At 47.8% G+C, this 24,149-nt stretch overlaps 1 protein-coding gene across 1 annotated transcript in view; it reads left to right on the forward strand.

The window, feature by feature from the left end:
• Positions 1 to 21,020, forward strand: part of Adcy1 (adenylate cyclase 1) — a 115,074-nt gene extending 94,054 nt beyond the window's left edge. Inside the window, exons 15-20 of the mRNA NM_009622.2 lie at positions 2,720 to 2,836; positions 3,793 to 3,939; positions 4,366 to 4,464; positions 7,926 to 8,040; positions 9,578 to 9,702; positions 11,927 to 21,020. Coding sequence (NP_033752.1) covers positions 2,720 to 2,836; positions 3,793 to 3,939; positions 4,366 to 4,464; positions 7,926 to 8,040; positions 9,578 to 9,702; positions 11,927 to 12,229 — 906 coding nt within the window. The 3' untranslated portion in view covers positions 12,230 to 21,020. The remainder of the gene's footprint in view (positions 1 to 2,719; positions 2,837 to 3,792; positions 3,940 to 4,365; positions 4,465 to 7,925; positions 8,041 to 9,577; positions 9,703 to 11,926) is intronic.
• The last annotated feature ends 3,129 nt before the right edge of the window (positions 21,021 to 24,149 follow it).

Raw genomic sequence — 24,149 nt, forward strand, 5'->3', positions numbered from 1 at the left:
CCTTGGGTTGTGGGATCATAGGTTTTGGTATAGATCATCCACTTGCCATTTGTTTTGGTTAAACCTTTGCAGACGCTGCATTGGCCCATCCTCCACCCCTCTCCGTGCGTCCATCCTCTTTCCAACTCCAGTACTGGCCCCTCTGTTTTCCTATTCTGTGTTTTACTATCCCCTCTCCTGTAAGTCACAGACTGTTAAAGGGTGTTTTATTTTTTAAGCAAAGGATATTCAATTATGTTGTTTTTATTGAAGCATTATTGATAGTGACAATAATTATTTGGGGGAGGATAAATATTGTTGTGCCATTAATACAACCAAGCTGTTTTTTAAATATGTCTTTCCTCTTAATCTTACCCTTTAAAAGCTTTCCTTTGGGGTAATTAGTATGTAGCATGTTAAATATAATCAGTGATACATTTTCCACGATGAGGAGGATGTTTACAATGTCATGTTGATGGGAATGGGGGATAAAAAGATTGAGGCCAGAAGTCAGGGGCTACTGGCCTGTGAGACATCTAAGCAAGTGACAGACTTACCCTATGGGAAACCTGCTGCCAGAGAGCCACCCTCAGGGCAGAAGTGTGCCCAACTCTCTGATGTTGTTCTCTTTCCAGCAGAGGTCATGGACCCTGAGCCCCCTTCAGAATTGTCAGTGGCCATGTCCTGTTGTTTGCAGAGCTGGCTCCAGTCTGTCCGGGCAGTGGTGGCCAGTGTCCCTTCTGGTTAGACCTGGAGTCTGAAGCCCAAGCGTGTCTTTCTTGTGTCTCTATACACTACAACCTAACCCTTTCTATTGGAGTACGCTAATTCACTGGTTTTGGTTTTGCTTTGTTTTTGTTTTTTAATCACTTTGGGCTCCTGCACCCAGCTTGGACTTTCACACCGTGCTCCCTGCTCCTCACCACACCTCTTAGATTGCGCCCTCTCTCTTCACATTGCTCCTTAGAATCACTGCTTCTTGGTATCATGCCAGGAAATCTAACTGTGTAACTGGTAAATAAACTCTAGAGAGAGTAGGGTAACCCTCCCCAAAGCCTTTGAAAATACAGCTCTAGGAACAGTGCCTCTAACGATGGATGACAAGATGCTATAGCACGGAGATGTGTCTGCCCTGTCCTGTGTATCACTGCCCACCAAAGGACAGATGTCTTCTATGGCAGGCCACAAGCATCAAAAGCACTATGGTGGCATTTCTGCCACACCAGTTTCATAAATGGTAACAACACACACCTAGACCGTTTCTCAAGCCAAATCCTTTAGAGAGTCAAGTTTTTTGTTTGCTTTTTGTTTTTGTTTTTCAAGATAGGATTTCTCTTTGTAGCCCTAGCTGTCCTAGAACTAGCTCTGTAGACAAGGCTGGCCTCAAACTCATAGATCCGCCTGCCTCTGCCTCCTAAGTGCTGGGATTAAAGATGTGCACCACCACCCTGCCTGGCAATGGTTAAGTTTTGTAGCAGCGATACCTTCTGCGTCTGAAAACTATGGCATATGATATGCCACTAGACCCCACTGACAGCATCCCTTAAGGCTCATGGTGGCCCATACATGGAGCCAGCCCTGACACTTTTTTCTTAGCACTATAGGGCCATAGTTCGTGGTAAGCAGGCTAGGACTGGCTATTCCTGCCATCCTTTTGTCCACTTCTTAGGGCTTCATCTTCTGCTTGTGGTTCAGAGAGTGTGTGCTCCTAGATCCACCCCAGCCCAGCATTCTGGTCTCAGTGCCAGTGGGATTCAAATTCTTGTGGAGGCAACAGAAGTTCTGGGAAAGGTCGATCAGAGGGCTGTCTGGGTCTGGTGCAGTCTGGGGTGGCCACATAGGTTCCTAAGAGATATTTATGAGATGGGATCTGGGGAATTAGACCCTGGAAATGGGGAACCATTCTCAAACACTGAAAATTGCAATGGTGGGGTAGTGAGTCCCTCAACCCTGCATTAAGGCTCTGGTCTTTGTGTCTGGTATGAAAGATGAAGTGTATTCATGTGGACCATCCATGCATCTAGAGCCCCGCATGGATGATCCTTGACATTGAAGCAGCATGCTACACCCCCCTTTCCCACTCCACTCCCATGAGAATTTACTCCAGACACTCAGAGAATAAGGAAAAAGCTCTTTAATAGCATACATCCTGCTCTGGCTAACACCCAACGAGAAACCAGCCATGAAACTTTTAACAGCTTATATAGGTCATAGGCTTCAACATTCCACATATAAAGTTACACTTTGAGCAATTAAGCAGAGACAGAAAACTTCAAGTCTGATCGCAGTTACTTTTAATGTAGAGCAATGCTGTTCCTTTCCAGTAGTTGTTACCCCAGGTCATCCTGCCTGGCAGATGTATGCTCTCCTTGGTGATAGAGCCAGGGTAGAGGTGTGTTCTTTGATATGGAGATAGGTCTTAGTTGGCCACAATCTTAGTGAACTAAACCCTAGCAGGAATGTATTCCCAGAAAGCCTGAAGTTCAGTTATGTTAGAGGCACACGATGTTTCCTGCCGTTCCTAGCAAGCCTGCCTAGGGTGGTGCTCAACTTCTAGGGGAATAAGAGGTAGGGCTTCTTCAGCTACAGTCTACTTTGTGTGCTTCAGTATTCCCTAAGCAAGCTTATTGGTAGATGCTTTATCATTAATTTATCACTCCCGTTCTTTCCTGTATCAAGGTGTCATGGTGGGAGGGTGAGAGCAGCATGAGGGTTGAGATTCATGACCTCTGACCCCCAGGCGGAGGAGGAACGGGATGACATGGAGAGAGTCAAGCTGGACAACAAGAGGATCCTCTTCAATCTCCTGCCAGCTCACGTCGCACAGCACTTCCTCATGTCCAATCCCCGGAACATGGTGAGTGAGTGCCAGGGCTCCATGGGGCCTGCTGGCTGGCAGGACTTCCAGGTCTGCCACTGGAATGCAGCTCAGTGTGGCCCACTCTGTGTCCTTCTGCTTTGCCTGTGGCCTTTAGCAAGCCCTGATTTAGCTGCTCGGCTCTGCCTGGCCATGCTATCAGCTCCCCTGGAATGGATAACTTCTGGTCTACCAGGAAACTCTGGGGAAATTAGGTTGGCAGGTATGCATTTCTTTCCCCTCCCTTCCATTCCGTCGTGGGCTGGCCTGCAGTGTTCATAACAAAATGCAGAGAGGAGAAATTCGTTTTCAAGACTGGATTATTTCAAATGGCTTCCCTAATGTGGGGTCAATAGGTGCTGAAAAAGGAGAGCATGCTCATGTGTCTGACTATCCGTTGCTATGTCTGCTTGAAATGTGGGGATTCGCTTTCCCTCCTCTGCATGGAATGTTTGGCCAGAGCTCCTCACAGCCCTGCCTGCTGCAGTTGCTATGGCCACCAGCACAGCATAAGGGAGATGCGTACAAAGGCCAAGCTGAAAAGTAAAAAAGTCCAGGCTGGCTTCTATAGTTCTAGGGGAAGGGACAAAGCCTGGGGGTTCAGCCTTAAGCTCCTCCAGCCGGAAGCAGCTGCTGTGGTTTCTGTACAATCAGCTGAGCCTTAGAACCAGGAAATGTGCAGCTTTCATAAGCCCTGCCCTCTTCCCTGCTATTCTTCCCCTAGGAGGCTCAAAAGGACAAAGCTGACCACCCAGGATTTGCCCATTCAGTGCCCTGTACAACCTGGAGCTCACAGCATTCCCACAGCATTACCTGTGGAACCAACTGGGCCCCTATGGCCTGTCTCCTATGGCCTGGCTTGTTGGTTCCCCTATGGCTTGGCTTTCCAAAGCTGCTCTTGTTGGTTGGCCGTATCTGGCACTGCACGGTGGTTCTGACCCCTCCTGCCTTTGCAGGACCTCTACTACCAGTCCTACTCCCAGGTGGGCGTCATGTTTGCCTCCATCCCCAACTTCAATGACTTCTACATAGAACTGGATGGCAACAACATGGGTGTTGAGTGTCTGCGGCTCCTCAACGAGATCATTGCCGACTTTGATGAGGTGAGGCTGCAGCATCCACTCACAGGGTAGCAAGGATGACCTTCCATGGACCCAAATCCTGCTGTGTCCACTGTGTCTCCAGTAGGGTCCAGGACAGAGCATCTTGGCTCTAGGAGAGGGCAAAGGGCTGGGTAGCGTTCACTCTTGGAGGGCAGGTAGGAACTTCTTGGACCTTCCCCAGCCAGGCACTGTGTTTGCCCCAGCCCTGGAGCCTCTTTCCTTGGTGACAGTGAGCTTGGCTTCAGAGACAGGGGTTGTATCTTGCTGTACTTCCTGGATGCCTCTTTCATGCAGAGTGACAGACCCAAAACAGACCAGAGGAGCTGTTGTGCACAATTTGATGGCCACCTCCTCTGTTGCCCCCTAGTGGATGTTGGCTATATGACATCTCGTGATATTAACAGTTTTCTTGTGTTTTAAACAAAGCTCATGGACAAGGACTTCTATAAGGACCTGGAGAAGATTAAGACCATTGGGAGCACTTACATGGCTGCCGTGGGGCTGGCGCCCACAGCAGGAACCAGGGTAAGCAGGTCTTAGGGCACTGGTTCAGGCATGGGCCAGGTCAGGGCCCCATACTGGCGTTAGTTCCTCTACGCCTGACTAGGGAAGAAGATCCTACGCTATCTTGCCATTGGCTGGTTCTGTCTAGATACCCAATCTTAGAAAAGCCCTTAAGCCCTCCTCACCAGATACCTCCCTTTGCTCCAAGACTTGGGATGCTGAAAACGACCCCCCCAGACTCCCACCCAGTAGAATTGTGAAAATGACATGGCTCTGAGGCTCCAAAGGAGATTGATTCCATGATTGACACTGTCCCAGAGCAGGGATCATTTTGCCAAACATTTAAGGAACGAATGCTGTCAGTCACCTCCAGCTGTTTCCAGGAGACAGGCAGAGGGAAGGCTTCAGACTCATCCTAGGCCACACCCTCATACCAAAACTACACAACGACATCACAGGGAAGAAAAGCCACAGGTCACTATTTGCCTCTCACAAATGCAAATGCATAAACTCCTCATCAAACATTAGCAAATAGAGTCAAACACTAAGTAAAGTGAATCCTACCTGAGGGACAGGTAGGATTTATTCCAGGTACAAAACACTGGTTTAATATTCCAAAATGAATTTGTGAAATTTACCCGATCAACATAAGATCCAAAAAACGAATGCAAAAATCCATTTGATCCAAGACTCATTCCTGAATAAACGTGATTAAAATCAGAAAAAAAAAGGAGACTTCTAAGTTGACAAAGAACACAAATAAAAACCCTATAGCTGAGCGTTGTATCTAATGGAGATAAAACTTGCCAGCTCGGGATCAGGAGCATTACAAGAATATCCCTTCTCATCAGCATTAATATTCGTACTGAAATCAGGATTTTGCTAAATAGTCTAGTTGGGACTTGAACCACTATGTAGCCCAAGTTGGCAATGAATCCCAATCCCTCTCCCTTCGTCTCCTGATTCCCAGGACTGTAGGAGCACACCAGGATACCTGACTCATACCCACTTAAATTCAACAGCGTTCTGGAAGTCCTAGCTAAGGCCCTAGGACAAGAGGAGATAAAGCACATATAGATTTTGAAGGAAGAAAGAGAATTATCCGTCTTTGCAGATGACATGATAATATATGTGGAAAGGCTGAACAAATGAGTGATGATGGGTGGGTGGGGGATGGGTACATGACACTCCTAACCAGTGAACAAATGAGTGAGGCAGGATCCAGGGTTCACATGTAAAAGTCAGTCCTTCTCTCTATAATAGCAATGAACAGTTGCTATTTGAAATTCCAGACATAATGCCACTTATATTAGTGCTAAAGTATAATACCAGGTATAAATATAACTTGGAATATATAAGAGCTATATAAGGAAAACTATTCCATGTCCCTGCACAGAAAAGATGACTGCTGTCAAGATATCAGTGCTTTTAAATTTGATTTATGAAATTAATTTAGTCTCAGTCAAAATTTTATCAGGAAATCTCATGACCTTGACAAACTGAACCTAAATTTATACTGACAAAGGATCCAGAAGAAGCCAAGACAATCCTGGAGAACTAACCAGACAGCTACAGCAGTCACATAGTGTAGTGTCCTGGGACAGAGTGCCCAGAAAGAGACACATAGAACTATGCCCAGTTGATCTCCATTTTAATACAATAGTTGCATATTCATACGAAAACCACAACCAAGATAAAGATGTCCTGCTCTTCATAAGATCAATTCAAGTAAAGCGATTAACCTAAATGTAGACTAAAAGTCTAAAAACCTCTGGACATTGGAGAAAATCTAGATGGTCCTGAGTTTGGGATGGTTCTTTTTAGACTTTACACCGAAGTATAATACCAGTAGCATAAATCCTGAAAGAAAAGATTATTTTAGTTGGACTCCGTCAAATGAACCTCCTACTCTGTAAGCAACGTTGTGAAGGAACAGTCTGTCTGCAGGCTGGAGGAAAATTTGCCACCTATCTGATAAAGGACTTATACTTAAAATAAAATTTTAAAAAACCTGTAAGATTATAAAAAAAAAATCAGAAAAATGCCAAACTAGTTAAAAACGGGAAGTCTGGATAGGGGTCCATCAGTGAAGATGTAGAGAGGCAAGGAAAGACATGAGAAGATGTCCCATATTTTAAGTTCTTAGGGAGGAGATTAAAGCATTAGCATTGAACCACATTGACCTATTCAAACAACCCAAATCCAGAACACTGGAACCACTGGGTGCTGGGAGTCTGCGGGCAAAAGGAACTCTTGTTGCTTACTGCTGGGGAGGCAAAATGCTCCAGTGACTGTGGGTACAGTTTGACAACTTCTTACAAAGCCGTTCAACTGTTACCAGCGCCTGCAAACCCGGCAACTGCAGTCCTTGGTGTTCACCAAAACGAGACGCACGCTTACATCCACACAGACATCTGCTACTCCGAATCACTAACGACTGAAAGCCAACAAAAGTCCCTTCATTAGGCGAATGGATGAAGACCTTCTGACATGCCCATAGAATTAAATATTGCTGTCCTAAAATTGTGCAGGTGACAGAGGCACAGTGAGACCTGAAGCTACTGTCTGAGAAAGACAAAACCACAGAGACAGAATTAGTGGCTTCTGGGTATGGGGTAGTAAGAGTCATGGCTCGGCAGAGCACGGAGGATTTGTAGGGCAGGGGAGCTATTGTGTCACACTGCACTGCATGATATCATACATTCATCAAGCCTGCCGAACAGACAATACCAAGGGTGAGCTCTAATGTTAACTGTAGCTGTGGGTTGGTAATTATATTGCCAGCATTGGCTCACTGACTGTAACAAATGTGCCACTGGGATGCAAGAATTCAGCAGCAGCCAGTTGTTTGCAGAGAACGTTACTGCATAGAGACTCCTTATCATCAGTTGCATATAAATTAAAGTTCTTTAAAAAATAATAAAGCCTATTCGGTGTTGTCTTAAGGACATTAGTTCCCTGATGTTGAGGACAGTAAGTCTCCTGGATAAATACAGAAATTGAAACCTTCTGGCCATCATTGCTTTATGAATGTAAGGACTTTGTCCCCCAGTCACATCCTCACAAATTCAGTGTCAGTCTCCAGAAAGGAAGCTGGCACCCCTCCCTCACATATGTCCCTTGTCCTTGCTCAGCTCACGTGCAACATGTATTGACAGCATTATCCAGATAGGTGCCTGGACACATGATGCCCGCGTCCAGGGGCTGTTCCCCACACCTCCAGAGGGGCATGATCTGGACTAGTGTGACTTTGGGTGGCTTCTGCCCCTGACTCCCAGAAGCCATGGTTTGGGCAGTACCCTGAGTTTCTCATCTGTACAATAGGAAAGTCAGTGGGTCTCCAGGTAGGTACCAAGAGCCCCTGCTATTTCCAGGGCTGCTATGTTTTGTAGGCATTAAATCCCAGTCCTAGGGTCAGCCCGAGTAGCCCCTGCCCTGCTCTGGCACTCTACACACCTACTGTTCTGTCTCTTCACTCCTAGGCTAAGAAGTCCATCTCCTCCCACCTATGCACACTGGCAGACTTCGCCATCGACATGTTTGATGTTCTGGATGAAATCAACTACCAGTCCTACAACGACTTTGTTCTCCGAGTTGGTAGGTGACTCTGAACTTATCCCTGTCACAGATGGGAGCAGGGTCAGTGCAGGCCTGTGGTCTCATAAGAGGTTGTGTTGGTTAGGAGCACATGGAGACAGAATTGTCTCCGAAGGCGGCTTGTGGACAGGTGCTGCTTCTGAAAGGGACTTAGGAGTAAGGGTTCATCCCAGAGCTCAGGAGGGACATCAGACGCCTCCTTCATGCTGTAGTGAAAGTTCTCACTAACAGTATGCGAGTGCGCCTGGACCAGATGGGATGCTATAGATGTGCAGGTCCCTGAGGGCCACCAGACCCTGACCCATGGGAGAAGCTAGGCTTCGTGTCCTCCCCTCTGTGCATTTGAATATGTTCTTGGTGCCAGGACCCATGCTCTGAGCAACGTAGTTTCAGTGCTATGTCAAAGGAAATCTAAGAAGCTACTACTACTTTAGGGGTCAGAGAAGTGAGGTATACTGTGGACATAAAGGCTGTAGTGCCAGACTTCCTGGTGTCTCCAGAGCAGGGCCTGCACAGGGCCAAAGTGACGGTGATTCAGAAATATGTCCCCTCCACACACTCAAGAAAAATAAGGGGAAAGTGCTTTAATAATAACATGCGTCTAGTTCTGACTGATGCCCAAGGAGGGGCCACTGCTGAATAGATTTTTGCTAACTTATCCAGACCTCAGGCTATGTATTCCATATTTGCTGTTATCCTTAAATCTCTTCCAGATCCTGGCCCCTGGTTACACTTTGAACAATTTAAACAGAGACAGGAGATAGTAAGTCTGGCCACTTGGGCAAATGGGAGATCTACACAGCAAAGATATTGCCAGAAATGTTTCTTAAGAACACCAGTATTTTCAAATAGTTGCCCTGGCTCATCCTTGTACCCTTGGCAGAATTTTGCTTTTTCTGATAAGAGCATGGGGGATTTCATGGCAGACCAGGAGTTAACGGTGGTTGTTATCTCTGGCTCTGTACCTCTGAGCTGCCCTTAGAGGCATCTTCTTCAATGTGTGGATGAGACGAATGGCTGGATTTAAGCCGGCGTTGTCTCCTCTTGTTATGGGTATGGGGCCTAAGTAGGAGTCAATCTCGGTGAACAGTCTATAGCAGAAACTTTCTCAGTAACTCTAAACTTCAATTATGGCACAATGTTTCCTTCCTCCAGTGTCTAACAAGCCTGGTCAGTACCCTACTTACCTCCTAAGCCAGCTTATTAACATATATATGCATCAATTTAACTACTTCAGGTTTCTCCTGCATTAACAGGACCTGGGCTTTTCCTTAGGGTTAGGGATTGCTCTGGAGGCCAGTGCTGCTGCAGGTATGGTGGGCAATGCTGAGGGGGCTGCCCACTGCCTACCTGGGGAGCCCTGGGCTGGACTGGAGTGCTACCACCTGTGTTAGGTTGGGGGTTCCTTTAGAATGGAGCCTGACTCTCCGTGGCCCTCAAACCAAGACTCAGAAAGGCATGCCTTTTACCAGGCACAAGTGGCTACTCAGTCACAGGTTTCTAGCTGCCCACAGGCTATGCTGTGGATGTTTTTCAGGCATCAACGTTGGCCCCGTGGTTGCTGGAGTGATCGGTGCTCGCAGGCCCCAGTACGACATCTGGGGAAACACAGTCAATGTGGCCAGTCGGATGGATAGCACTGGGGTCCAGGGACGAATTCAGGTAAATCATCCAGAAATCCAAAAGTCACAGGTACCCATTCCTCAGATGAGGAAACTGAGGTATCAGTAATCTCAGGTGAGCCTGGGCTCTGGGACCAATCAGTGGTAGGACAGACTAAGCTGAGCATCTTGGTCTTGGCTGGGGACCTGGACAAACTGCTAAGCCTGGCAGGTTGCTTTTGCTATTTGATTTTTTTCCATGCATCATTGGGGCCACTTCTGAGTGAGTGGATGTAAGTTCAAGAATCACAGGGAATTGGGGGTCACTAAGTGGCCTGACAGTCTGGCTTCTCAGTGCTCTCTCTTGTTTCAAAACTATGGTTTCACCTGGGCTTGGTGGCGCACACCTTTAATCACAGCACCTGGGAGGCAGAGGCAGGCAGATTTCTGAGATCGAGGCCAGCCTGATCTACAGAGTGAGTTTGGGGACAGTCAAAGCTATATAGTGAGACCCAATCTCAAAAGCAATAAAGAAACAAGCAAACTAAAAGCCATGGTCACCATCCATCTGTCACAGGAGACCAGGAAGGAAGAGGTGTTTCTCAAGTGTTTAGAGAACAGGATGATAGACACCCCCACCGCCTCTGAGGAGCTTCACCCACATGGGACAAGACTCAGTGGCTATGACACATTCTAGGAGCCATTCTGGTCTTCATCGGTGTCAGGGAAAGGTCCAGCCTTTAGTGTTTCCCCCTGGAATAACATTAGACCTGCCATTTAGATGTAGCTGTGTAGGTCGAATGGAGCTTATGAAGGGTGCCCTGGCATCCAGCCACCCACCAGAGAACTGCAGCCTTCCAGGGTTTTGGAGCAACATCCTTATTATTCTGGTGCATTTCCCCCAGTTTCAGGACTTGTGGGATTAGAGCAGGAACACAGGACACCCAAGAGGACCCCCCACACTGTGGCTAGGCCACTGCCACAGACAGGGTTTTCTGACATCATGGCTACTATGAAGTTGAGTCTCCCTGGGCGTTGAGCCTTCGACTTGCCATGAAGTCTCCACATTCTGCAGCTGTGAGGCGCAAGCATGTGTTCTGGGGTCTGCTTCCAGCACCAAGTTCTGGGGTCCCTTAGCAGAACTTGGTGTTTTGCATTGATAACATTTCATTTCCTATCCCCCCCCCCCAGATTTCTTTAATTGTGGTAAAATACACAGATCACACCATCTTTTCACAGGCACAGCTCTGTGGACTGAGCATCCACTTAGTGGGGCAGCATCCGCTACTCTCATGTGTAGGACATGTAGTATGGTGTCACCATGGAGAAGATGCTTGCACTCCCCTACAGCCTTCTCCAGACTGGGCATGCCCAAAGAAGGCTCCCCACCCCCATGCCCACCCTACCACTTTTGTTGCTGTAGTGAAATGTTTATTTTTGATTTTTGCTCACAGTTTGAGCATGAAAACATTTACATAAGAGTCTGGCAACGTGGAGGGACAAGAAGACTTAAATTCTTTGTCCTAAATATGTTTTCTAGTACTTGATTAACGAGGCTCATATTTGATATCTTTACGCTGATGCTCAATTTCATGTGCAGGGCCACCCTCCCTAGCTCTACCAGAGTAGAAGAAGGGAGCTGGAGACAATTTCATTGTTTGGACATAAAATGTGGGGAGAGCCAAAGCCAGGAGACAAGGAGGTGTAGAGCCCCATGCCCCCTTGCTGGCTTAGGACTGTGCCATAGATCAGGGATATTTCACACTTCATCTTGTCTCTGGTGTGGGGAGGCAGAGATTCGTGGAGCCAGTATACTTACTGATCTGAAGCTTGAGAAAAGAGGAGCTAAGAGATGCCCATTTTCTTCTAGCTTTTTTGGCTTCTGTATGCTTATGACCTCCTACCAAAGGCTCTATTCAGTAGCTGTGCTCCATTCCCAGAAACTAAGGGTGCCATTCCCAGCACCAGACTACCTTGCTGAGGTATCTATATCCCTGATCCAGAGAGCCTGTCCATCTACCTTTAACATTGGGGCTAGTCCCACACAGCCCCTAACTGGGTGCACTAAGCAGTCACAATGGCTCACCCAAGCTGTGCTGGGTCTCTAGCCCCAGCTGTCCCCACTTGCCCATATATGAAGTAGCGTTGTCCAAATATCACCAGGATTAGGCAGCTGTGGTGGAAAGTGAGGTGCAGGGTCAAAGGTCACTGGGGAGCTCCTACCCTCCAGAAGACCCCCTCATTATCCATGACTAAGAGTAATGCTGACTTCTTTCCCCTGGTAGGTGACTGAGGAAGTCCACCGGCTGCTGAAGAGGTGCTCATACCAGTTTGTGTGCAGAGGCAAAGTCAGCGTGAAGGGCAAGGGAGAGATGCTAACGTACTTTCTAGAAGGCAGGACTGATGGAAACAGTTCCCACGGCAGGACCTTTCGCTTGGAACGAAGGATGTGTCCTTATGGGAGAGGCGGAGGCCAGGCCAGACGGCCCCCACTGTGTCCCGCGGCTGGACCCCCAGTCAGACCAGGGCTCCCTCCAGCCCCCACTAGCCAGTACCTGTCATCCACAGCAGCAGGGAAGGAAGCCTAGTGGAGCCCATGGGCCACTGGAGATGCATGCAAGGCAAGAATGCTCCAGGGTGTCACAAGCCACCATGGCTCTAGCCAGGACCAGACAGAGGAGCCAAGTGGCTGGGCTGGAGGAGAAGCATTGTCTGAGTGTGGCCTGAGGCCAATGGGAAATGTGCCCAAGCCACCCCTTGGGGCACACTGAGCTCTGTCTCTTCCTAATGACCTGGTTATGCCTGGCTAGTGTTGCCATAGGTGGCGGGACCTTGGGAGTATCTTCCATGGTCACAGCAAAAGCTATGGAGGTCAAGCTGGCAGAGGAGCCCACCATGACTGAGCCCCAAGTCAACTGGCTTATGGGTGGCTCCAGCCCTGGTAAGCCCTGGCTTATGGGTGGCTCTAGCCCTGGTAGGTCCTGGCTTATGGGTGGCTCCAGCCCTGGTAAGCCCTGGCTTATGGATGGCTCTAGCCCTGGTAGGTCCTGGCTTATGGGTAACTCCAAGCCTGGGTAGCAGTTTCAAGTATGAGTGCCAGACTGGGAAGTTGGCCCCGCTGGGCAGGGCCATGACAGTTGAGCTGTTCATACCATGGGCACAGCAAAGAGCTGGTCAGGTCTTGGTCAGGGCAGTATGGGAAGAATTGAAAAGACACCTCTTACTGCATGAAGAGCGGGGTTGCTGGCTTTCCCCAAGAGTAGGCTCTTGCTAACAGCCAGAGGCAGGTCTTCTGGAATTCTCGGGAGGCCCTACAGCCCCACTTCTGATCTCCTGGCCCGTACATTCTCTTCCAACCCCTCCTGGCTGCTGGCTTCTGACTGCTGCGACAGTGGGCCCTCCTCTTCCTGTGCCATGGCTGCACATTCAGAGAGGAGGGGTGTGTGCTGTCTTCTCTGTGGTGTCTTGGACGCTGTAAGTCTAACAAGAATCAAGCCTTCGTTTATGCTAAGAGCGATTGACCCACTATACCCACGAGTGCTCTCCTTGCTGGAAGACATCCTCTCCTTGGCCTAACCAGCTCTCCTCTTGGTGGTTTCAGAGTCGGCACAGTGTGCATTCCTGAGTCTAGGTGTGGTGTCCCTGCTCCAGGGTGATGGGAAAGAGTGGCCCTGTTGACTGACACCTGGGACCTCCCACCTGTGTGTCCCAGTAACTGCAACTGTGAGGAAATCCCGTTAGGGTACAGGATTCTGGAGGAGTTGGTAGGAAGCAACTGGCTGGAAATAGCGGGATGAAGCCTGGCTTTTGAAGATACTCAGTTTCAATACAGGAAGGGAGGCAGCTTGAAGCAGGGCAGGTGGGCATAAGCCCTGCCTGATCTTGTCTGTGGAGGCCCATTTCCTCACGGCTCCCCAAGAGCTTGCCCCCTTCCAAGGGTCCTATCTTCTTAGAATAGGGCAGAGCAAAGCCTAGTTTTCCCCGGCAGGGTGCATATGTGGTGTTCTGGATTCAGCTCTGGTTCAAGTGTGTGGCTTTGTTGGTGCCTGGGTAATTTTCCAGGTCAGCCAGCGCCCGTTCCTGGGACACTCAGCTGAGTCTAGACTCAGGTTACCTGTGGGTAGGAAGAAAACTTTCAGCAAGGGAGAGCTGGAGGCTGCATGCCAAGTCTCCAAGTCTTTGAGGCTGCACCTCAGGTGCCCTAGGGCCGGGTGGGGCAGCTGTGAAGATTGCACATTCTCTGTGGCCAGGGATGGAGCTTGTGGGTGGTGGTAAGGGTATCATCTAGCACCTTCTGCAGAGGAACTCTGACCCATGCCCACCCTGCTTTGTTGCCTTTCTGATGATATCAGGTAGCACGGCCTGGGCATTGTCGGCTGCCTTTCTGTCAGCCCACTGTGGCTAGAACCCAGAGCCAGGGCCAGACTGACTTCAGCACTCCACTGCAGCCTTCAGGGTTGGAGAGCAGGTAGCTTCATCGTCCTCCGGTGGTCATGTCTGGTTCCTGAGGCGTGGTATTTTGTTGTAACAGTGTTGGGGGAGAATGCTGGCTCCCAGAGAGTTGAGGGCAGCAGGACAGGCTTTTGGTTTCTCCCATGGCCCTGAAGACCATCTTAAGATTGCACTTATAAGAAAGATTCAGGTTGTTGGGGCGCTCTGAGAAGGGGCAGATTCCTCTGAGCCAGAACCTAGGTAGGCATGCGAGCACTCTTTCTTTGTGGCTCCTGCCTCCTGCCCGTCCCCAGGTGTTCCTATCCTTGGGACAAATGGCTTTTCCTCATGGGGCTCTTTTGCACTAGGAATTTCTCACCTCGTCTGTCTGTCTTGCAGTCAGCTCAGCCAGGAGCACCCAGAGCAAGTGAGTATATGGTGACTTTGGCTGAGGGCTGTGGCACTGTCCCTGGCCTTCCAGGCCACTGAGGAGGGTAGAGAACCTCTCACACAGCCTGGAGTTCCTCAGAGTGGCTTCTAGGCACCCAGAACTAGTGCCTCTCTGGCTGATCAGATGAGGGACAGAAGAGTGGTTCTCAAAGATGCCCACATGACAGCCCCAGGTCCTGTGTGTCCTTTGCCACAGTGGAGGACCTTGACAAGGGGACTTAGGGTAGGTAGGCCTGAAGGATTGAGAAAGGATTGAGAAAGTCTACACCAATGGGTTTAGTGTGGACACAGGGCCCCTCAGAAGTGGACAGAAAGATGCCCAGGACTGAGTCTCTGTTGCTGACCTGAAGATGAGGACATGAAATACATTGAAGAGACTTAGGAGGACAGCACAGCTCCAGCCAGCAAAGAAGCCAGGATGTCACGCACGCCCATAACCACAAGGAGCTGAAACTGGCCAAAGCCTGAGTATACAGCAGGCAGACCATCAGAGCCATGAGGGAGGAGGCCAGCCAGTGGCCCCTGGATCTGACCTATATGACGCTGAGCAGAGCCAGCCTAGGTCGATAACACTGCAATCACGCATGCGTGTGTCAAACCGAGGCCACATGGGTGCATGGGCAGAGCCACCCAAGGTGTGGTCAGAGTGAGAGAAAGCAACCTTTAGGATGACACTGCCTTCTCTGGGCACAGGACTGTTCTGAAGCAGACCACACAGGAGCCTTGGCTGGGTCTCTTCTTCAGGGGCGACATCTCCATCATCAGCAATTCCAAACCCGCCTACTTCCTGTGAGGTCAGGAACCACACGTGCAGCCATAATGTACCTTGGGGTTTGGTGATAAACAACCTTCTTTTTACTTGTGATAAAAATGTATTATATTGCCTTATTTATTTTTAATCTTGTACAATATTCATGTACAAATGTTAGAGCCATTTAGGTAGGATTCTCTCCAAATTATTTATTTTAAGATGCTCTGTAAATAGTGCACCAGTTACAGGTGCTTGATCACTTGTACCAAAAATGAGGAAAAGCCTGGTACCCACTTCAGCCCCTCTTGTAATGCCGTGGCCCTTGGGAAATGACCCTGTTGTGTTCCCTTCCCGCCCCTAGCATGCCTCCCGTGCCTGACACCATAGAATAGAACACAGCCCCAGAATGCTTCCAAATGCTTCCATGGGCTGTGCCATCCTGGGACAGTCCACTCCTGGGGTGTCCATACCTACAGGTGTATGTCCCCCCCACACACAGCAATCCAGTTGTTTCTCAGACTCCAAAGCCACCAGGGCTTCCGGACCCCTTCTGTCATAGAAGCAATAACCATAACCTAATACTGTAGAGACAAGTCTGGCCCAAGCAGATTGCTATTCCAGAAACTACCTGTGCATGTGAGATTGCTATAAAGGACTGACATCCAAGTCCCCCATCCCTCCCAGAAGGCCTAGCTCTAGCTTCTTGGTTCCTACAGCCAGGATTGGTACACACACACCCCGCCCTCCAAGATATAGCTGAGCGGACTGAGCCAGCCACCAGTCCTGGGCCCCACTATTGTCACTAAGGAATAAAGGTGAGGGCAGCCTTCCGATCCTTATATCTATACCTATCCTTGAATCGTGATGTTTTATGTGACTGAGGGTCGTGATGGTTTGTTTCAGTGTTGCAACATTGAAAGGTACTTGTGGCATATTCCAGGTGGCACATCTGGTGGGAAAAGGGCACCCCCGAGGGTATATCAGGAAAGAGCTAGAAAGGGCTGACTGAGGATTCAGGCTGTGGGCTTGGCTGGCAGATATGAGCGGCTTCCAGAGAGCTCACATTGTATTTACACGTGAGCTGAAGGACTCTTGTACCACTGTGCTAACAGCAACCCGCTGAGACTGTGCAAATGACTTGCTTTAACGGGGTGAGTAAGAGGGAAACAGTTTGGACTGTGGAATAGGGGAAGAGTTCACTCAAGTCTCCCAGCCACCCTCAGCAGGTAAGTTCTAGGACTCTCCAAGTCCCAGGGATCTTTTACAGCCTGTGCAGAACTTCTGTCAGTGGACGTTTGGAGGCATGGTTGTATAGAGCAAGCATCTACCCTTCACGTAATAGTGGCAGGGAAAGAACACTGCTACATACACTGCACACCCGTCAGCACCATGCTGCAGAAGGGATGCTGATATTTTACATTCTTACATGGCTGTACATATGTAGCCACCAGAAACTGACTTGCTCGTGCTTTTTAATGGCTTCAACTTGCAAAGGGTGTGCTTGGCTTGATAAAATTAATAAAGAGCAAGGATGGCAGCTTGGATATTATGTGGGTCTTTGAAGCATCTTGCTTCTCTAGCTGTGATTGGCTTTGAATGTTTCTATAGCAGGCTTGAACCAATAGCTCATTTCTATTTACAACTATAGGCTTGGCAGGAGGTTGATGGTTAAAAGTGTGTATGCATATGCACTTGCACACATACACATGTACACACACACAATTTTCATAGGGAATATGAGAGTTGGTTTGTAATCCTGACCCCTTAGGCTGGGGGTTAGAGGAGCTGCTTGGAGATGTCCTTGGACTCAGAGTTCAGAAGGCAAAATTGAGCCTCCCTCAGCTGGCCTGGGGAAAGAACCTCTCAGGCGAAAGAGGTCTCAATCCAGGAACTGAGGCACCTAGATAACTATCTTATACATAAATCATTCCGAGCTCTTTGACACCAGAGAGAAAACGTGTTGATATGTTCACAGCAGACACGATGAATGTGGTTGAAATGGATGCTGTTTGACCCAAAGCAACTCCTGTACCTACATAGTCAACCAGTGCCACATGGACCAAGACCAATGTGGATCCAGAGGCACAGACCTAGAGCCAGGAGCCTTCCTAGGGGACGGCAGAAGGTGTGTGGCCTGGCCAGAGGATTCACTCCTGAAGTGTAGGGTGGGCACAGTACGGAAGGGCAAGGGCATATTCAGGAAGGCTCCTGCTGCTCACTGGTAGGAGAATTCTGGAGAGTGTCATCTCACATATAGAGTTGGATGACCTGGGGTGGCCTGGTCCTGATGCTGGCTGATGACTGCTGCACGAGGGGTTCTTCCTAGCTAGAGGCCATCTGTGATGCTCTGTGGGCTGGAGGCAAGGAGGATGTGGTAGGTTCTAGTGGCTGTTACACAAGGTCTGGCACACCGTGAGCACAACTTCACACAGACACACTGAGTCATGCAAGGCAGGTGTCGACACCCTGCAGAGTCTGCCTCACCTCCAAGAATTCAGAGGGCACTTTTGGATGGATATGGGAACCCTTGTTTATTCCTTGTGAGCACAGGTCCAATAATAGGAGATGAGATCTGTCACTCTGTGGTTCATTCCATAAATGCTTCAGATCCAACTTCAAGTGCCACATTCTGTCACTAAACAATTATCCAATCAACACATCATTATCTAATGACTAAGACATTTGGGTTTTTAAGGTTTCTGACCAGTTTAATCCATTCTGTTCCACACATACCAGATCTGTTCAGTAGCTTATAAAACAAAAATTACTCCACTAGAGGCTGTGCTTAATTCAAATCAATGTGTGTTCCTGCGCATGTGTGTGTGCATGTGGGTAGACATGTGCATGCATGTCTAATAAGACATAAAATTATTCTCCCTGGGGTTAAGATTACTCACTGAAGAAAAATAAATACATTTGAATATAGTGAGCTGTCACTTGGGACACTTGATATCCTATAAGCTGAGGCAGCACACACCATCCCCTTCCCTCGCTCCAGGGAGGGAGGGGGATGGGCACATCCCTGAGCCACTCAGCCTACTACTAAGTCTCTTTTGCAAAAAGACCGATATAATAGCATCATTCTGGTCTGGGTGCATAAAGAGACCCTGTTGCTCCTGTCTCTCTTGTCTTGTTGGACTGAGAGTTTGGGTGTATGTTGACTATTGTGCAGAGTAGGTGGTAACTCCACATGCCGGGTGGGTGTCCATCCAAACTCTGAGGAGGGAACAAAATGACATCAACCTCAGGTACATGAGCCCTTCCCTGCCCTCCATGTTCTAGGAGCTGACGTGGAGGCCACACCTTTCATCTGGCGTGTCAGCTGTTGCCTGTCTGGGTTATCCAGTGGGAAGAACAAGGCTCAGGAGGCTATCTTGGGTTGTGTTTCCTAAGTAGCTGGAAAAAGAAAGTCTTAAAATTCAGAAAATTAACCACCATCATGCCACATCCTCGGTCCTGCCAAGTGCTGGTCATTTAAAATTCTAACGAATTTTCTTCAGCATGTTGCTAGGCCTGCTCAGTCCACACTCACACAAGGAAGGTCAATCATTACCGCCCCATTAGCAAACACCTTTAGGGGCCTTTGGTATGGGGGTAAATTGATCAAACATTCATTCCTAGTACTTCCATTTAGTTTTGCAATTCCAGGGCCCCTTCTGTGGGCTCCTTGTTCATGGGAAGGAAGTGGTTTGCTAATACTCAATACACATTGTCCTGAGAATGTGAGGCAGAGAGGGAGGGGCCAGACCTCAACTGCTCATCTGATCAGGCCAAGCTGCGCGTTTTCTGTTGCAGTTAAGGTCTCTGCTAAGCCAGGTGAAATCTGTAAGAACTAGGCTGCTGTTGATGCTATCGTCTATACAACAGTGCTTACCCAGTGTGGTGCAGGGCACCTCATGGACGCGGGTCTCTTGTGGGCAAGAGTTGCTTGAAGCCCACATTTGGAGCATGTGGCCAAGTGCTGTTTGGTTCTGTATTTCTTGGCTTCTTGTTGCTAAATTGGAGCCGTTTGATTCTTTTCCGATCAGCTGCATTCCTCCAAGGTTAGAGACACCATTCCGAGCAAGAAATTAGAACCCCGGCTTCAGCCTTATAGTGCCCTTGATAGTCTCAAAGGTTTTGAAATACAAACTGACATTGTGTCTAGTGGCATCTTCTTAAATCAATTTTTTTCTGAAAGGCCTGACATCGAATAGGGACAGAGCTATGACATTCCTGTAGAGCCCAAGCCACACTGCCCAGCCAGCCTGGCTCCAGTTACAGCTCTTACATTCAATGCTCTCATGCTTCCAGCAGGCAGGCACAGCAATGAGGGTGCCTTCCCAGGGACTTCCCTGGGGGGTTAGAGAGAGTTCTCCAGGAGTGCATAGAAAGCAAGGAAGGGGCAATGGTGCATGGCAGAAAGCATGGCTGCCTCTCCCATGTTACAGGAGCCCCATACGCTTTCCAGGCACTGGTTCCTGCCGATGCCAGACTACATCCACTTCAGATGTATTGGTTTCCAAACATTTCCAGCCATTTGCTGAGAATTAGCATTTCAACGGACATGCTATCTGAGACTGACTCCAGAAATCTCTTAGACTTCATAAACTTGTAGGATTGCCTGCAAGAACATTTGCAGGCCACTTAGATCTGTCTGGGGTGGTCCCCCCTGCTCCATGGCACAGCATTGGGAAGTGGGCCTGACAGCAGCCAGAAACTTGTTTCTCACCTCCCACCAGCAACCTCCACTCAGCCCCAGACCCCAGGCACATGAAGCACAAGTCTCAGGGGACCGTTCCCATGCTGTGGGGAGCCCAAGGAAGCCCCCAGCATCTCTTGCATACACCACTGGCAGTGTGGGCACAACTGGCCACCAGGAGCACACATGCCTGGGGAAGAGGGGCCTGCTCTGTTGCCTTCATCCCTGTTAAAATTGAGTATATGCAAGCCATTTGCACTACGGAATTGCATGCCTTGAAATTCCTTACTGTGTGCACCTTAGTTTGAATTTGACGTTATGTAGCATGCACAAAAGAATGGATGGGCTTGGGCTTGTTCCCAAGTCACCTCTACCGCTCATTGGGAGCACAGTGCTGCCCTCAGCCAATCCCAGGTTCCGTGGAGCCCGTGTGGCTCCAGCACTTACTGTGCAGTGGCTCCCTTTCCCACCGTGCTCCCTTTCCCACCGTGCCCACTTAAGCTGATGGCTCACTAATTTGCACAAATGGAATTGTTATGATCACGTCTTAGCAGTATCTTGATTTAAAGTAAGCCCAAAGCCCACTTCTGGAGTTCCTTACTTAAAAAAAAAAAAAAGAAAAGAAAAAAAAAAGGCATGTGTAAGCACCTGTGTCCTGTGTTTATCAAGAAAGCTTTGAGTCCCTTAGTGGGATAGAGGGTGCATGGACAAAGGGGGCATTTTATCCCACACGATACACTTACCAGATGTGTCTGTAGCTATGAGAACTCGATGATTATATTCACAATAACTCAATATCACTGGGTAACCTCTCACAATAGATTTGTATAATCAATACGGGTCTATTTTTATGTCAACTCTGTAGAGCACCTTCCAGTCTTTTTCAAGATTGTTAAATCGAGATGAGTAATTGAATAATTTGTCCTATTTTTATTTAAAAAGTGAATGAACTGAAATGTTAATGTGAATGTACATTTCTTAACTGCAACTTTTCTACTGAGTGTTTGCACTATACTCTCTGGGGTCTTATTTAACAAAAATAAAGGAGAAAAATTGCTTGACTAAACTCTGGCCATTTTCATTGAAAGACAAATGGTCGTATGCACGTTCTGAAGTCATCCATGACTCTTTTTCTGGGGTGAGGAGTTATTATTCAAAATGTCACATGCCACATGACCCCCGAGTGACATAAGCCATGTTCATTTTTACACCTTCATATTTTTTAAACCTGGATTTTAGTCCTGGGCTTCTGTGAATTCCCCAGTTCAGATATTTCTCTTATTCAGACAACATTTGACTATTAATATGGACTCTCCCTGCTTCTTGTAGTCTGAGGTATCTTGTTAGTAAGATCATTTCTTGGCTCTTTCAGGAGCTCCTGTAGCTGAGGACTCAGTGGTAAGCGTTTCACTTTACTCTCAGTGAAGTCTCCAGTTGCCTCTGTACGTGCTAGGCAAGCACTCCAGCCCTATGCTCTAGCCCCAGCTCTCATTGCCCCCTCTTAAAGATAAAACAGTCACCTGAGCACAGAAATAAACTGGTGACAGGTTCCTTTGAAAAGCTGAAAAATATTAACCCATCCCAGATTAGCAGAATGGTGAGGGGTCACGTCCATAGTCACGCTGCCAGGAGGTATTTCTTTCAAGTTGTTTTTCCTTTGTATGCTGTTTTGACAGAGAGAGAGAGAGACAGAGACAGAGAGACAGAGAGAGACAGAGAGAGACAGAGAGAGACAGAGAGACAGAGACACAGAGACAGAGAGACAGACAGAGAGGAGCAAGAAGGAGGGAAGGGAGATGGTGTGTGTGTGTGTGTGTGTGTGTGTGTGTGTATGCGTGTGTGTATGCATGTATGGTGGTGGTAGTGGTGGTGGTAGTGTGTGTGTGTGTGTGTGTGTGTATGTATGTATGTATGTATGTATGTATGTATGTATGTATGTGTACACTCTGGTATCAGGGAGAAGTGGGAAAACAAAACGTAGCTTGAGGAACTGGCTCACATGGCTGGGGCTGACACACCTGAGATGGGGCAGACTGGGTGACTGAGGAGGAAGTTAATTTTCAGCCTGCATCTGACTGCGTGAGGCCACCCTCACTGTGGTTGGTCACCTCTTTACTCTTAAGTCTTTTACAAATAGCAGTCCCATTTAAGTCCCTTCACAGCAGCATTTGTGTGGAATCTGGGCAGACAACCAAAGTGTAGATCTAATCAAACTAACAGAGCATTAACTATTAACTATCAATATATATGATGTAGAGTTTTCCTCTTTTAAATAAAGACTACCTCTTTAATGTCAAATAAACTCATGTCCTAGTAAAAGGATTTTTTTTTTTAAAAAAGATACAGGATGAATATTCGAATAAATGTTAAAAAGGTCATATACAAAATTATGGAAAGTCTGGGATTAAGAAATATGACCTAGTAGAAACGTGGTCATCAGTAGAACTATTAATAAAGGAAACACAAATTGAAAGCAATCCCTAATGTCTAATGATGTTTTTAGAAGGAAAACGAAATATATTGCTAGCAAATCTTCTTCGAGGTCACACTTCCACACTGGGAGTCTTCACTTGGTAAACTGTCGCGGGGACCACAGGGCATTAATTCCTTTAGTATGGTAAATCCACCCCAGGATTCTAGTGATGGCTAGCTATCCTACCAATCCTAGTTGTCTTGAGCTTCAAGCTTTTACTGTGCTGTTGGTAATGATGAACAACGTGGAAGACACTGTAGTAGACAAAGTTCTAAGACTTCCCTCTGCCATGCACTCTGGTCAAGTCAGCTTGACAGGCCAAGAGGCCTGGAAGCCACTCACGAGGCAGAGAGTTTCACGGAAACTCACCTCCTGGAGTCTGGCTTTCTCTTATCTTATTATCTTATTATAAGTGCCTTTTAAGATTGAATTCTGACATAGCTAAGCCTTCACTAGTGTTCCAATGTCCTAGAAAGTCCTTGAGCTGACCATGGGCTTGGAATTCAGGAAGAATGTTGCCTGTTCAGTGACATTCAGAATTGCCTCTGGTATTACACTATCACTTAGAATAAAAGCCAAGTCACTCCCATATACAGGAATTTACAATGGTTTAGGAAGTAGATCTGGCTGTGGTTTTAGAGTATTGCATTATTCATGAGATGGTTAGCTAGAACGGAACTCCCTAATTAGAACCATGACTTGGGTGTGAAAGCCCTTGCCCTAGGAGTGTAAAGACCTCACACCTGGCTTCTAAGACTATAGCTGACCTTAGATAGGGCTGACTCTGTCTCAGTTATTTTATTGCCCAGTTCCTGCCAGTCTTTGTGTTTGCATTCCTGTGTTTTGTGTAAGAGTCATTAAGCATCCGGCAACATCATTTGTACCCTGCCGATGTGTCACCTAACTTCCCTATTTTCTTCTGTATAAAAAGTTTGATGCTCAATTTGACATTCAGATTCTACACAACCTCTCCTGTGTGCATCTGTCTGTCATTTCATCCAACGCTTTGCCCACCTGTGACTAGAGAACCGTTCCATGCAGACAAAGGGGCCCAGAAAGTTTGCGGCATGGCATCCCTCCACCAAGATTCTATCCTCACCACGTGTAATGGTAAGATCCATCACTCCTCATTGTGCCAGGAACTTTATAGTATGAAACACGGACCCCCTATGTCTCTGGCTGGTGGCAGACAGATAGGCCAGAGAGATCTGAAGGCTGGTGGGTTTTGTTCAGTCATTGATGGCTTAGAGGATTAGCTTGCTGTCTGACTAGGCAGGAGAAGAGGGTCGGCATCTCAGAACAAAGTGGCTCCCTTCTGACAGCGAGCAACAGAAGAAAACCTCAGATTTAGAATCGCAAGAAAACAGATTAGGAAGACTCATGTTCCCTGGGGTTCTGAAGCAGGGGCTAAGGTTAAATCACCCTCAATGTTCATGTTGGTGGTTTTAAAAATAGCATATTTTTCAAGTTTTTATTTCCTCAGTTAGACTTTGAGGACCTTACTCTAAGTCGTTAGAATCTTCCCTGGTGCCCCAGTGACCTTGAAAATAGCCCCAACAAGCAAGTCTGTCTTCATGCTACCCACAGAGCTCAGAGTTATAGTACTTGTTGCTGTCTGCCTGAGGGTCTCAGCCTCCAAGTGCTGTTTGAAGGCTGTGACACCATCAGGCATTCCTGATGCTGCCATTGCTAGCTAGTGTTGCAGACAACAGCCCTAGCAAC

The sequence above is a fragment of the Mus musculus genome, chromosome 11, assembly GCF_000001635.26.
Source record: "Mus musculus strain C57BL/6J chromosome 11, GRCm38.p6 C57BL/6J".
Lineage (NCBI taxonomy): Eukaryota > Metazoa > Chordata > Mammalia > Rodentia > Muridae > Mus > Mus musculus.